Source organism: Pecten maximus, chromosome 12 (genome assembly GCF_902652985.1).
Source record: "Pecten maximus chromosome 12, xPecMax1.1, whole genome shotgun sequence".
Classification (NCBI taxonomy): Eukaryota; Metazoa; Mollusca; class Bivalvia; order Pectinida; family Pectinidae; genus Pecten; species Pecten maximus.
In genome coordinates this window covers 13449307-13464558 of record NC_047026.1, presented here as the reverse complement: position 1 = coordinate 13464558, position 15252 = coordinate 13449307, and the positions used below count along the sequence as shown (strand labels likewise).

General features: G+C 35.2%; 1 protein-coding gene across 1 annotated transcript; it reads right to left on the bottom strand.

Annotated features, from left to right (window-relative positions):
• Window positions 1-567: 567 nt before the first annotated feature.
• On the bottom strand, window positions 568-12687 carry LOC117339192 (synaptobrevin homolog YKT6-like). Its single transcript, XM_033900639.1, has 9 exons — window positions 12552-12687; window positions 10690-10846; window positions 9834-9916; window positions 8938-9038; window positions 7774-7835; window positions 7567-7609; window positions 6998-7063; window positions 6526-6627; window positions 568-5941 (listed from the first exon to the last, which is right to left on the bottom strand). Exons 2-9 carry the CDS (start codon window positions 10794-10796, stop codon window positions 5906-5908), a joined length of 600 nt encoding a protein of 199 aa, XP_033756530.1. The 5' UTR covers window positions 10797-10846; window positions 12552-12687; the 3' UTR covers window positions 568-5905.
• Window positions 12688-15252: the final 2565 nt, after the last annotated feature.

Here is a 15252-nt window from a genome sequence, read left to right as displayed (position 1 = left end):
AAGCCTGCGACTTAATGCACACAAACTTTTTTGGAAAATACATTTTGTATTTCTAAGCCAAATAAACTCATTGAAAAACTGTTTAATATATAAATGCTAGTGACCTGCAGCTAATCTAGTATGGAGGGGGTAACATGTCCCCTCTCTCATTACCGCTCGTATATTATTTTACATCTTGTTTTTCGTAGTGACATAAAATTAAACCTATGTATGTGTATACCTAGGAATGATGAAATCAGATTAAACACGCAACGGACCTTTTTCACGAAAATGTCCATTATTATCACTATAAAAGCATGCCAAATACACATAAAATCGTAATCACAGCAAGAAAGTAGCAGTAGAATCGGGCGATAACGTCTCGTCGGACACCTGAGCTAGTGAGGATAGTTTAATATGTTCCTCCAGCCTCTCCTGTCACAGCTCACACCTGTATGTGTAGTCTATATCTATGACCAATGAATTCAGATATTTAAAATACAGCAAATATTTTTAATACAAATGCTGTGTGTCAAGACAGAAATGGCCAAAATGATCATGGCAAAACAAAATAAAACAAAAACACAACACTTTTCATTTTTCTTTTTACTGGTTGTTACAACACAACATGGTAAAGATGTTCTGTCCTCTCTCACTCACACAGCTGACCCCATACACCACTAAATAAACACACGCACCATCATAGCCATGACTTTGAATTATCTATAATCTCATAGTACCTACTTTACAATGAGGCTGTTTCATATAGAAAAATAACGTACCAATAAATTAGTGTCAAAAAGACAGCTTTAGTCTAAATCAGCCATTTTGACAGGAAAATATCTTATTCTTATTAAATTAATCACTCTTACTCTCAGAAAATGAAAAGCATACAAGTTTTGGTCATTAAGCCTTACAATTCATTATCTAATTGCTAGAAAATGGTAAACAATTTACTCTAACACAGTATCTGTTAAAAATCCATAAGAAATTACTATAGTTTTCAAAAACAAAACAAAAAAGTTTTGATGAACTGGTGAATTATTTTTTTCAAAAGAGTCTTACATCATGGCTCGTCCAAAGGAAGCAATTTTAAAATACAATATTATGATAATCCAGTATATATCAACATGTATTTACATACATTATATGTACGAAGCAAGAGAAACAAAGACAACTCTTTGGCTTCAAAATAAATACATAATATGCATTCAAATTGATAAAAGACTCTGTTTTCATGTACACAAATTACACTCACATAATGATACAATATCTGAAATGATGAATCCATGATCAGTTTGAGACAGGACCTGTGTGTATTAAATTCACATCAAATGGATGTTGATCGTGCCTTATAAAACACTACTGATTGACAAAGTGAAGAATATTGTCATAACGTAACAAAACAGAAAATAACTAAACACAGAATAAATTATTACATAAAACTTCAAAAATGTGTAGTGAAATTCATCATGAAAGTGTGAAACTTAAATAATTTACTGATAAAGAAAATGACTGCAATAACAGAATTATAAAACTGTGCCCCATAAAGTGTTATGCAATCATATATTTTACGTAATGCACATTCTTAAAAAAACTAATCTGAAAAGTTTACTGTAATAATAATAACATATTGCGGGCCTTTATTTTTGTAGATCATTATAATTAGCACTCTTAAACTGAAATGTCCACAATTCTATAATTCGATTGAAATTTAACATGATTTTTTATTAGTTAATTTTGTAGGTACTATTGTATACATTTATCCATGAAGCCTAGTGTCCACAACAGAGTATACATTTATTTTTTGGAAAGCCACAAAATTTGAGCACCACAAAAACATTTTTAAAGTAGCTACTTTTAAAAACTTAGGAAATATGAACTGATACACAAGTTCACATCCACTAGGCCACAACAAAATACCTGAGCCTATATTTCAGCACTAGTTGCAGTAAATCATTCCACATTTGTAGCACCCTTGACACAACCTACCTAAACATCCACAATAATCACTTGATTTTCAATGCAGTTATAGAATATTTCCCAAAAATGTATCACCTATGCTAATATGAAGGGTATGGTTGTCTTCCAAGCATAGCACTAACTTTATGTGAATATTTCCAAAACCTATGGGCTCATTTCTTTGTGTAAAATTCATTATACTGGATCTAAGAGCCTTATAAATGTTGGTGGATAAATTAAAATTCTGCACTTGATACATATGGAGCTTTCTTTCACATATCGGTATGAAGTGGCAATACTGTCATCAGCATGAAATTCAATACTGGTCCTATCATAAATATACCTAATGACTGTGATGAATCGTTGAAAAAGCAAATACACCAAATATTACATATACCTTTCCTATCCAACCTTAGAGATATATACATTTACGGAAAGCAACTTATACATTAAATCTCTCGACAGTTTCACAGACATTTTATTGAGATTGTCATGATAATATCAAATAATTATGTAACATAATTATATAAGATGTAATATAATATTTGATGGTGTAACTTTCTTGAAGTTGCAGAACTTTTCCAGAACAACAAAAAAGAAACTATAACATATTTGACTTAGTCCACCAATTACCCTGCTCAAATCTTCAATACAAAATAATCTAAATAAATAGAAATCTGCAATCACATGATATTTCAATGATTTTTCATTACAGTTTGACCAACCAAAATATTTTTAAAAGCTAAAATATATTTATGACATAATATGGCTATTTCATTCGTGTAAAATACATGTATATACCCTACAGGAGGACTCCACAAATAGTTAAATTCTATGCATGCATGAAGTCTCCCTGTTTGATTCAATACTTATCATCTATTTCATAATCAATCATGTCAGTCTGTACACGAATTCTACTAAAATCAAACTAATAACGAAGCATATACATACTGTATGAACAAGATCTGTTGTTAGATAAGAAAGCCTTACCATGAATACAGGAGAACTTCCTGATATGATGGTAAGATACAACCAAAGTTAATAAATGACATGACATTTCACGGCTTTTCTTTCTCAAAATCTTAATACTGTATTTCAGCTGTGGTACATCTTCAATTTGGGCATTTTACATCATTTGTAATTCGTAAGTCCCCCAAGAATTCGTTTATCTCTACTAATAAGTTGACTCGATTCACTTACATGGCCTGGCCAACAGGAACAGCTTTTCACTTAGCTACCATAACAGTCACGCTAGCTTAATTTCGGTTTTAGTGTATCTCTTATAAATTATGTTGGCCAGGTCATCTACTAGAGAGAGTTAAGCACCACAGCTGTTATAGCCCCTTAGCCCAATGTATTAGTATAATAAATAGTCGTATAACTTCAGCCTGTGTTTGAGTCTTGTTCATAAATAAATGACATGACATTTCACGGCTTTTCTTTCTCAAAATCTTTAGACTTAAGTTTGAATGAAACTATACTAATTAACAGGATGACAAATAAACAGTTCTGTATCCTTCATTTCATAAGTTTAAAACAAGAGTACTGTGGAGTACCTGTCAAATGCTATATAGTGTTATATGTTATAATGTATTGAAATAAGATTTTTATCATCTTTATGAGTGGTTAGATGGCATGCAAGAACCATTATCTTTCGCTGCAAGCCAAATTTTTAAAATTTTATGACAGTTTGAGGAGTACAAATAATTAGAGGGTAATCTCAAACTCATTAAACATAAGTTAATATCATCATTATAAAGCCTATCAAGTTTCCAAGAAATTGGTAGAAAACTGTAAGAAGCTATCTCTAAACAAGATTCTAGTACATGTACTAGAAATAAACAAAGGGCAATAACTTTTACAAAAATAGTATCATCAAAATTACTTCTCCAGGAAACACAATTACATATCGTGATTATAATGCATACAAAATGTCAAAGAGATTGGTAAAAAAATGTGGGAGAAAATCTTCAGATGAACAGAAGTTTATGCCAGACACACAATGCCATACCATAATACTCCTGTCAAATTTGACGGGCGGATACAAATTTTTCTTTTAAAATTGTTATCAAGTTTGCTTTGTTTCTTGTTTTTATCCTCTTTACTAAATCCTGAAATTTCATATCAAAGTGCTAGTCTAAGAGTATATACTTCACAAATGCTCTCAGTGCAGATTGTGTATTCTGAAAGTTTTACCTCAGCCAGTGTACAATCCGTATACTGTACATGATTTTTACATGTTTATACATGTTTTACCAGAGATGTTATGCAAATATGAAACCATTTGTCAGAAAATCTTAATAATTTTCAAGAATAATCAGGAAAGATTATTTTAGAACACATTTATAAACAAAACTGGTATAATAACTTAGATTAAGGATTTTGTCAAGCGTTCAAATTTGCCTTAATTATATTTTTTCATACTTTAAGAGTGTATAGGATGGAACTTGCACTTAAAATTAACTAACCCCAATCTCTAGTTGGACTGGACTAAAATCTCAGTGACAAAAACATACTGTTGTTTCTAGGGCCTGATCTGCAAATATATGCCAGTAATATTGTTTCTGGTACAATATTTTTAAATTTTCCCTTATCAACAATTACGCATGTCGTCCACAAAACAATGAAGGTCTGTCTAGTATAAAATAAATTCATAAAAGCATGTTAATTATATAAATTACTAGAAAACTAGACATTCAAGTGTAATTCCATTTTTTATCCAAAAGAAAAGTTAACAAAAATAGATGAGTTTTCTGTAAAATGTTACTTTCTGCAGATTTGTCATCCATTTAAGCCATTGTTCTTACAAAACAGTTTTAAAGCAAAAATATAAGAAAAATATATACCTAGTAATGTCTTCCAAGCATAGGTAACTTTTGACATAAAAATATCAAAAAGGTTAACATTTGTTATGATTTACACACACCCATTGCATTCAGTTGACCCTTACCATTTAGCATTTTCAGAGGTCAAATCACAAATCTGAAAGGCCAGAACATATAACAAATAACATGCCCTTACAAAAATAAGTCAAAATTAATTCTGGGGAGTCAAAAGCATACTCCCTCGCATCAACTGAAAGTCTGCAAATCAGTTATCATACTAAGCTAAGTCTGCAAATCAGTTATCATACATTTTGTGCCTACCATAGTTTACCAGGTGTAAGCTCATGCTCGGGAGTAAGCCCCCCTCGCCTATTTTTCGCATTTTCTTAACATAGGCCCATATTCAAGAATAAGCCCACCTCCCACTTTAACAATATATTTTCCTCCATGTGACAATATAATTATCATACAACTTGTATGTCAATCATGGTACATGTAGTAGATATAAAAGTGACGATTACATACCATTAACACACTGAACACATCTTTCCTACTTTGCAATTTAAATACAGTGCTCAGTAGTATACTCAGAAAGTTCTGTGATCGTGTCTGTCATGCCCAAATGTTTCATCCTCTCAATCTCACAAAAATACTTTCATTCTTTCTGTATGATTAATACTGGGAAAGCCATCATTATGTCCAGTTCTCTTGTTTAATGTTGAGCAGTATTATAGAAATTTATTTTGGTTTGGGATGATTAATTATAATATTTTTTGATGAGTCGGGATCATTAATGAGTGATGAGGGTAGTACGGGTAGAAGGTTTAGGGTTCAGGATCCGGATCACTGATACAATGGAGTGGTACAATGTTTAAAGATACAGGTGATCGGGTAACATACACTCAGGAAGTTCACAAGTGACTGACTTCACAGCTTTACATCACATATACATTGTCAGGTGTACATCATCCACAGCCAGAAATCTCAGTCATCTGGTCTCTCCTTATCACAACATGGCGTATACATGGCGTCATGTGACCCACATGCCATATCACGTAATACACATGCGATACCATGTGTTCCACACAACTTGGTCCATCGGAATAGCAGGGCTGTTCTTTAGGGGCAGTAACTTGTCTTCATAATATCACACAGCATGAATTAGTTTTTCTGGCCTGTGAAAATAAACACATTTTTGTTACTTTTACAATCTTGTGTTGTCAGATTCTCAGTGACTCCGGATTGTTGTTTTTTTTTAAAGTATCCCTTTCTCCATAAACAATATCTAATAATAAGTAATTCAATAATAATTTGGACAAGGTAAAGCTTCACACATACAAATAAGAGAATGTTTGTGAAACAGTTGTGACACATGAGACCAATACTCGTAATTTCATAGAAATGGAACTAAATAATCCAAAATTTAACATAACTTCTAAAACATCTAAAACATTGGACAAAAATTAATTTTACAACATTAAAACAATGTTTGATCTCGTTACTAATAACAAAATTGTGACCTCGTCATTCAACATTTCTTAACAGGATGGACGCATGGATGGAAGGATTATCCACGGGAAATCACTTTTCGGATAGGGCATTAAACAATGGCAGTACAGCTGTACCTACACTTCATCATGAAGTTGATAACTTGATTGACATAATTATTTGAAACTTACTCGTCAACACATAGCATCATTGTATACCTGGGCAAAACATGAGCAGATGTTTGATATAATTATTTTGTACTTGTACTTACAGTTTTATAAAAGGCTTTGGATTGGACGCTAAGATCAGCCGACCTGTCCACCAAAGCATCCAATTTCTCATCACGCTCCAGCAGTGCTTCTATCGTATTATGCTGTAAAAACACAAAATTAGTAATTTTACATTGCTTTTCAAAGTTAAAGTCGTGCCTTAACATCTACAGGATGCCTGGATTTAGGGCAGAAGTATTACAAGTAGATTAACAGGTTTACCTGCATATGACTAGCCTATATATAGCTACTGTACAGTAGCAGGTATCTTATGACAAACACTATACAAGATGGTGGAGACATGAACAAGAGAGAGGGCACCCATAAGTAAGCTCTCACTCTTTTTTGGGGCATTTATTCTTCACTGGTGTGGAGTGGGGTTGCAGGAAAAATACAGTAAATGATCAGGCCCATATACTTGTTCAATATGAAATAAGTAGAGGAGTGATAGAAAGATTCAGTGAATATACTTACCAGAATAATTTTTGTCTCATCCAACTCGTGTTGTATCTTTGTCATGGCATCAGCTTGTTTTGGATCCTAAAAGATAATTTCAATCTACTATAATTGTGAAATTTAGTCAAATACATTGTACCATTCTGTTTGAAGCACTTCATGTGCCTCTTTCAATTGAAAATCATTTTAACACTTCACCTTTAAACCACAATTTTGCAATGTCTATATCAACAACACTCAAACTTGCCTAGGCTTATCGGTCTCCACTAAATAATGAAACCTGTCTATACTGGCCATCTGTACAAAACAAATCTGGTCTATAGAGGCCACCTCTGTATATGAGAACCTGTCTACAGAGACCATCTGTTTTAGTTTCCAGTGTAATACAACTTATTGTAAATGAACCTTTATATAAAGGTCGCCTGTCTATTAAGACCACTTTTCTCTGCTCCCTTCAGTGGCCTTTGTAGGCAGCTTGATTTATCATTTATTTTGTGATTAACAACCATGAACCAATCATATATGTAACCTAAAGTTAACTACTTCATTTGTATTCACAGTATTTGTGGACATACATGTATACATACCTGATATTTGGCTAAATGTTCACTCAGGTAAGGTAGATTTAATCTGCAAATATAAATCACTTTGGAATAGATTATTGGCTGATTTCCCTGCAAAACACTTACCAAACACAAAGAGAGATGACATACATCTATACTTGAACTTTTTGTGCAACAGCTATTTAAGAAATTTATTTGGATTTGTTATAATAATTCATTTTTCATACTCACCCTGGATTTGGCTTACTCCATTCTGACTTATTTGGTACTTGACTCTCAAATGTGTCCAATATCTGTTGAAAAAGTAAATATGTTTACCACACAAACATTAGGAACAAATAGCTTTCATACCTGGCTGATTTAATGGCAGTTATTGTTTAAATTTACCTTTTTGAAACAATAGTATATTTCCCATAAATGAATAAAAATACATAGTAATGGGTATATAGAAACATATATAGCCTTTAAAATATATGTATAATGTATATATAAATTATCCAAATCTTAACAGGCAAACCTGAAAACTATGCATTAATGCCATTATTTAACTCATTGTGTGGATAAAAATTTTTTAATTTCATCTAAATCTGGAACTGCTAGACTAAAGCAATTCTCAGTCTGAAGCTCAACGAGAGGCCAAGAGGACCTGTATTTCTCACCTGGATATTGCAGTGGGTATGGGAAAACATTCTACTTTTCTAAAGAAGAAGGATTTTGAAGTTGTTTATTTTTTTGCTTTATTTTCCGTATTTGGCCCCACCCCTTAGCACCTGTGTGGTCAGGACCTACAGTTTATACAAAATTTATCTCATTTAACGAAGGATGCTTTAGGCCAAATATGGACAAAATCCTTTCATTCCTACAAAAAAAGGATTTTAAAATAATTGCTATATTTCCCATATTAGGTCCTGCACCTCAGGTCCCCAGGGAACCAGACCCACCGTTTATGCAGAATTGGTCCCCCTTCACCCAAGGATGCTTCAGACTAAATATGGACCAAATCCTAATTTCATTCAATTCTTAATGAGTATGAGTGTGGATCACAATCTAAGATAGAGATACCTTATTGAGTAGGGTGCATCCCGGCCGGTGTGGGCTAACCTCTTAGTTATGAGAACTGACCTTATTGAGTAGGGTTTGGGCTACCCTTATAGTTATGCATACCTATCTATTGAGTTGGATTTGGGCAAACCTCTAAGTTATGCATACCTTATTGAGTAGGGTGTGGGCTACCATCTTAGATATACATACCTACCTTATTGAGTAGGGTGTGGGCTAGCGCTACCATCTTAGATATACATACCTACCTTATTGAGTAGAGTGTGGGCTACCATCTTAGATATACATACCTACCTTATTGAGTAGGGTGTGGGCTACCATCTTAGATATACATACCTTATTAAGTAGGGTGTGGGCTACCCTCTTTGGATACTCATGGTCCCCAATCACCACTCCAGATAGTCCATCTGATCGTACATACACATGGCATATGTAGTCTGCGGATGGAAAGATAATGGTCACATTCAATATCAACAAAGGTACACACCATTCTCAGAATTTAAATAAAACAAAAACACAAAATGTAGTTTAATGTATTATTTTGTCAAAAGGTTTAAATGTAAGTTTATCTGACTTGACATGTTAAACATGCACATCTTCCTTGTAGTAATTGAAAGAGGTTGGCAAATTTGTATGAGTAAACAAGCATATCCATACTGCTAGTGTTGTTAAAACAATACATATCCCCTATCTGTCCCCGCCAGCTATTACACTGTAATGATTTATAAAGAGACTTGGATTTTCCAAATGTACTTGACCTTGACCCTACACACAGCCCTGAAATCGAACTTGCTTAAGATAAAAAGATCCTTTGTAATTGTGTTAAGCTTGATCAAAATCTCTCAAAGAATGAAACCACTGGGGTGCTGACAAAGGATTTTCTAAAAATAGTAATGATGACCTTGACCCTACAACACTGCAAGTCAAACTTGTCTGAGGTATTATGGTTCTTTGTACATGTAGTTCTGTGAAATTTGATCAAATTCCTCATGGAATGAAGCTGCTAGAGTGCTGACAATGTTCAGTGTTACATACAGACATTACATACGTACGTACATGTATACATACAAGACAGACGGAGAGGATTCTGACTATTCTAAGTAATCTGATCTCCAATCTAATTACTATTTAGATTGTAATTAACATTAAAACTACACATCAAATGGTTTACAAGATTCAATAATCAAAATCCTGAACAGAAAACAATACATACATATATTCACTGGACTTACCTTGTTCTTTCACTGATGCCCGAGTTGCAATCATAGTTCTTTCTGTGATAATTTTACTGGTAAAGTCCATGAATTCTTTGACACTATACAATAGAAGCATACAATGAAACATAAACTTGTAAAAGTAGACTGCTTATTGTGTTTATTATAAATTAGTAACTTTTGATATCAGCTTCCAGTATATATTAATTAATGAGGGTATATTATGTTCTTGACTCCCGAAAATGAGATCAGACTCTTTGGATTGGATTGAAATTTTTTATTTGACTATGTTTTGAAGCTTCATGTTTTTAAGAAACATTGATTTGACTTGTCACTTCTGGGATTGGTATAAATCAAGGGTAAACTTGATGCCCTCAGTGATCATGCATTAAGTCAAACTCTCTTTTGAAATCTATAACAATTAGAATGTGTTTTAAAAAGAGTTAAGACTGCAAAGTATGTGTATCACTGTATGTGAATAGGAAATTTAAATTATATCTGAATCTATTTTCTGATCAGGAACAACCCATTAAACCTGTGTAAACATGCATGTGCATCAAGACAAATCACTAAATTATTTGAAATCAAATTTTAAAAGTCAATTGTATCTTTTTTCAATGTTGTTAATTTTTCAATTGAAGTTTTCACAGTAATTGCTGTATAATGTAAATGTACTCAGAAATAGTACTCTCACACTATTCTTATACTGTTTAATGTGTACTTTCATACAAGTTTTAGGAAAACAGATCCTTGATTTTCTGTTTTGAGGTACAGACACTGTTGTATACCAGCATCAAATTAAAACATATTTACAATTAGACGTGAAATAAATTAAATGGATACAATCAATTTGCCTTATATTAAAAGGTCATACCTGGATCTTTGAAAATACCCAAAGGAACTGAGTTCATGACTAGCGCTGAGTGGGTTGACTTTTCCATCACCATTTTTAAAAAGAAGTTGTAAGCAAAATAGTTTCATAGCTGGAGGTCTGTAGAAGTTGCTTTCCAAACGTACAGATAATGAATTCCCTGCATAATGAAATACATGAATGAGATTCATATTTATGGGTGCATGATTACAGAATAAAACCGATTAAATACCTTTTTCATATATCAGGTGCATGTGGAGCAAGTAGAATTCTACTTGTGGGTTATATATAATTATGTTTAAATTTCACCAATATTCATGTACATGGTACATATCTATCTGAGTTAAAAAAAGATGGCAATCCAATTAATCACAAGAACATGAAACTGTGGAAGCCGCTTGAAATTGGAGGGAAAAATCATCTCACCTTTAAAATTTGGGTCCTGGTCAGCACATGCACCTCAGTGCATATATATGTTTTCAACGTTAACTATCTCATAGCATTGTGTGGATAGAAAACATACATATATCGAAACATTGATAGTTTTTTTGACGTAGCTGACCCTACAGACCTTCATGTCACAATATTTAATACATAAACAGATCAATCGACTCATTTTATAATCCAACTGAGAGTTTCCAAACATTTCGTAGCTATTTAATATTTATAATGTGAATATTAATCATGTGATTAAAATAATTTCACACATGAAACAACTTTCAGCATGAGGATTACCCTGTGTCGTGTTAGATCTCATCAGGTCATGATCACATGAACTCAATCATTACAGATATGACAAAATGTTTTGAAGCTCGGATAAGTGGATTGATCTCTTTATGTGTGGTGACATGTATATGTTTGTATGCAATGGTCATGATCAGATATGTCAAAAATTATGGTGTGTTTTCTATCGACACAACCGTATTAAAAACTTAAAAATAAAAAAGCGAAGTGTCGACCCAAAGGCAGGTCCGCTTTTCCCCCGTTTTCACGATGGCAGCTAGCTAGTTCTTATATTAATCGACCCATATCACATTTTTAGAAGGCCAAAAAAACATCAGAAACCTTCAGATTAATTTGACTACTGATCTTAATTAATGCAGACGGGCCCCGGGGCAGACACAGGAGTTTATCAATGTTTCAATGATAACTATGACCTCATTACTCTCACTTAAACCATCTAGTGGCATTATAAATATTACAAAAGACTCTTAATCTAAAAGGGGAATATCCTCTGATTGCAACATCAATGCCAGAAATTAGATTTTTTCTGACAGACGTCTTCTGGTAATGGGCCAGAGCACACTATGAAAAAGTGAAATTATCGTATGTTTTAGTGTGGAAAAAAAATAGCATATCACATTTATGTATGTCAGTACAACACTGACATGTACATCATTCAGTACATGTACACACAGAGTATAAGAAAATGACCATGATGGTGGGGTTATAACTTATTGGTCCATCAAAATTACAAATAACAGACCCATTAAATGTAAGTGAAGGAGGATCCACGCATCTTTTAAGTCAGTCTAGGGAGTAGTCATAAAACGTTGGATTTGCTTCAATTAGCAGCTTATTAATGCCTAAAAATGTCTCCGTCATTTTCTCAGATCTTAACGGAAAACAAGATTTTATTTCCTCTTTTTAAACTAGTATTGCAGATTAATGAGTTGGAATTTCTAATAATTAGCACCGTTAAGTTTAAGATAGCCATGGGTGTGATATAAAGGATCATACACCTGTCAATTTACGAATGAAAACGAAAATAGGAAAGTAAAAGATGCATCCAGGTACATGTACATATGGTCTTACACAAGGATCATTGTTGATAACATTTAGTCCAAAGATTCCTTTTTTCTTACCTTGAATCTTCCAGTCAATATCTCATATAACTTATTGTATGAGTTAAAAGCAGTATATTGTTGCTATACCCTGATGGTATCACCATAAACACACCGATGATCACACGTTATTTTAGAACTGAGTCAACAGGAAGTGACAAGTTACGAATGACAGAAACCGGAAAAAGAATATTAGTTACTCCCCTTTAATAAGATAGCAGGTCTCACACAACTAATTATTTCACTATATGTAATTACCAATGACTCCATCCCCTCAATCGCTCAATTGAAGTTCAAAAGATTCGAAATTTATATTGAATTAAAGGCTGAAGATTTCATTACTTGAAGAAGGATGTTATTGAATAGGGTTTTATAGAATATAAGAGCACATCAGCATTTGGAAGACAGCAACTCTGATCGATATTTATGGGGGAGTGAGGGGGGGGGGGGGGGGGGGGGGGGGTGGTACTGTCGCGGTTTCGGGGTGTCAAGTGGCAGCGGGGGATTTATGTCTTACATTCATTGTACTTTGAAAAATATATATAAATGCCGAAAAATTGTCGAGGTGACTCGAATCTCAAGTGCCAAGGTCACCGGGTGCCGGAATCACCTGTCACTGTTTAACTTGTCGTCATATTTAGATCTAAAATTGTCATCAACATTTTATGGTTGTAACAAATCAATAATACAAACAAATGACATAGGTACAAACAAAAATTCTTTCCGTCTTTTGGTATAGTGAAGTGTAGATACAGTATTTCCCCGTTACTGTACCTTCTCTGCTATGGGGCGCCATTTTACTATTTATTCCCATTTGGTGATATCACCTATTCAAATGAGTGATATCACCTATTCGTTTCAATAAGTGATATCACCTATTCAAATGAGTGATATCACCTATTCGAATAGGTGATGTCACCTTTTCGAATGAGTGATATCACCTATTCGAATAAGTGATATCACCTATTCGTTTCATTAAGTGATATCACCCATTCGAATAGGTGATATCACTCATTCGAATAGGTGATAGCACTTATTGAAACGAATAGGTGATATCACCAAATGGGAATAAATAGTAAAACGGCGCCCCATACTCTGCAACCTCCCATCCCAGAGACAAAATAGAAACAAGAAAGTCTCTCTCAGTTACCTCTCCCTCTCAAATCCTCAAATCTCCCCTCCTCTATCACCTTTCTCACTCTCTTACCGTCTTTCCGTCTGCAACCTTTCTTGTAGATCATATTATCCCTTGATAACCCCGCTCTCTGAGACTTTCTATCAATAACCGCGCTATCTGTGAATCGCTCTTGATAACCGCGCTATCTGGGACTCCCGCTCTTGATAACCGCGCTATATGGGACTCTCTCTTGATAACCACGCTATATGGGACTCCCTCTTGATAACCGCGCTATCTGGGACTCCCTCTTGATAACCACGCTATCTGGGACTCCCTCTTTATAACCGCGCTATCTGGGACTCTCTCTCTCTTGATAACCGCGCTATCTGGGACTCTCTCTTTATAACCGCGCTATCTGGGACTCTCTCTTGATAACTGTGCTATCTGGGACTCCCTCTTGATAACCGCGCTATCTGGGACTCTCTCTTGATAACCGCGCTATCTGGGACTCTCTCTTGATAACCACGCTATCTGGGACTCCCTCTTTATAACTGTGCTATCTGGGACTCTCTCTTGATAACCGCGCTATCTGGGACTCCCTCTTTATAACCGCGCTATCTGGGACTCTCTCTTGATAACTGTGCTATCTGGGACTCTCTCTTGATAACCGCACTATATGGGACTCTCTCTTGATAACCGCACTATATGGGACTCTCTCTTGATAACCACGCTATCTGGGACTCCCTCTTTATAACCACGCTATCTGGGACTCCCTCTTGATAACCGCGCTATCTGGGACTCCCTCTTGATAACCGCGCTATCTGGGACTCCCTCTTGATAACCACACTATATGGGACTCCCTCTTGATAACCGCGCTATATGGGACTCTCTCTTGATAACCGCGCTATATGGGACTCCCTCTTGATAACCGCGCTATCTGGGACTCGCTCTTGATAACCACGCTATCTGGGACTCTCTCTTGATAACCGCGCTATCTGGGACTCCCTCTTGATAACCGCGCTATCTGGGACTCCCTCTTGATAACCGCGCTATATGGGACTCCCTCTTGATAACCACGCTATATGGGACTCCCTCTTGATAACCGCACTATATGGGACTCGCTCTTGATAACCGCGCTATCTGGGACTCCCTCTTGATAACCGCGCTATCTGGGACTCCCTCTTGATAACCGCGCTATCTGGGACTCCCTCTTGATAACACAATATATGGGACTCCCTCTTGATAACCGCACTATATGGGACTCCCTCTTGATAACCGCGCTATCTGGGACTCTCTCTTGATAACCGCGCTATCTAGGACTCTCTCTCTTGATAACCACGTTATCTGGGCTAATTTCTGAATGTTTGGTTTATTTTTGTTTAACATCCTATTAAAAGCCAGGGTCTTTTAAGGACGTGCCAGGTTTAGAGGTGGAGGAAAGCCGGAGTACCCGGAGAAAAACCACCGGCCTACAGTCAGTACCTGGCAACTGCCCCACGTAGGTTTCGAACTCGCAACCCAGAGGTGGAGGGCTAGTGATAAAGTGTCGGGACACCTTAACCACTTGGCCACCGGGGCCCCCAATTTCTGAATGAATGTATAGGC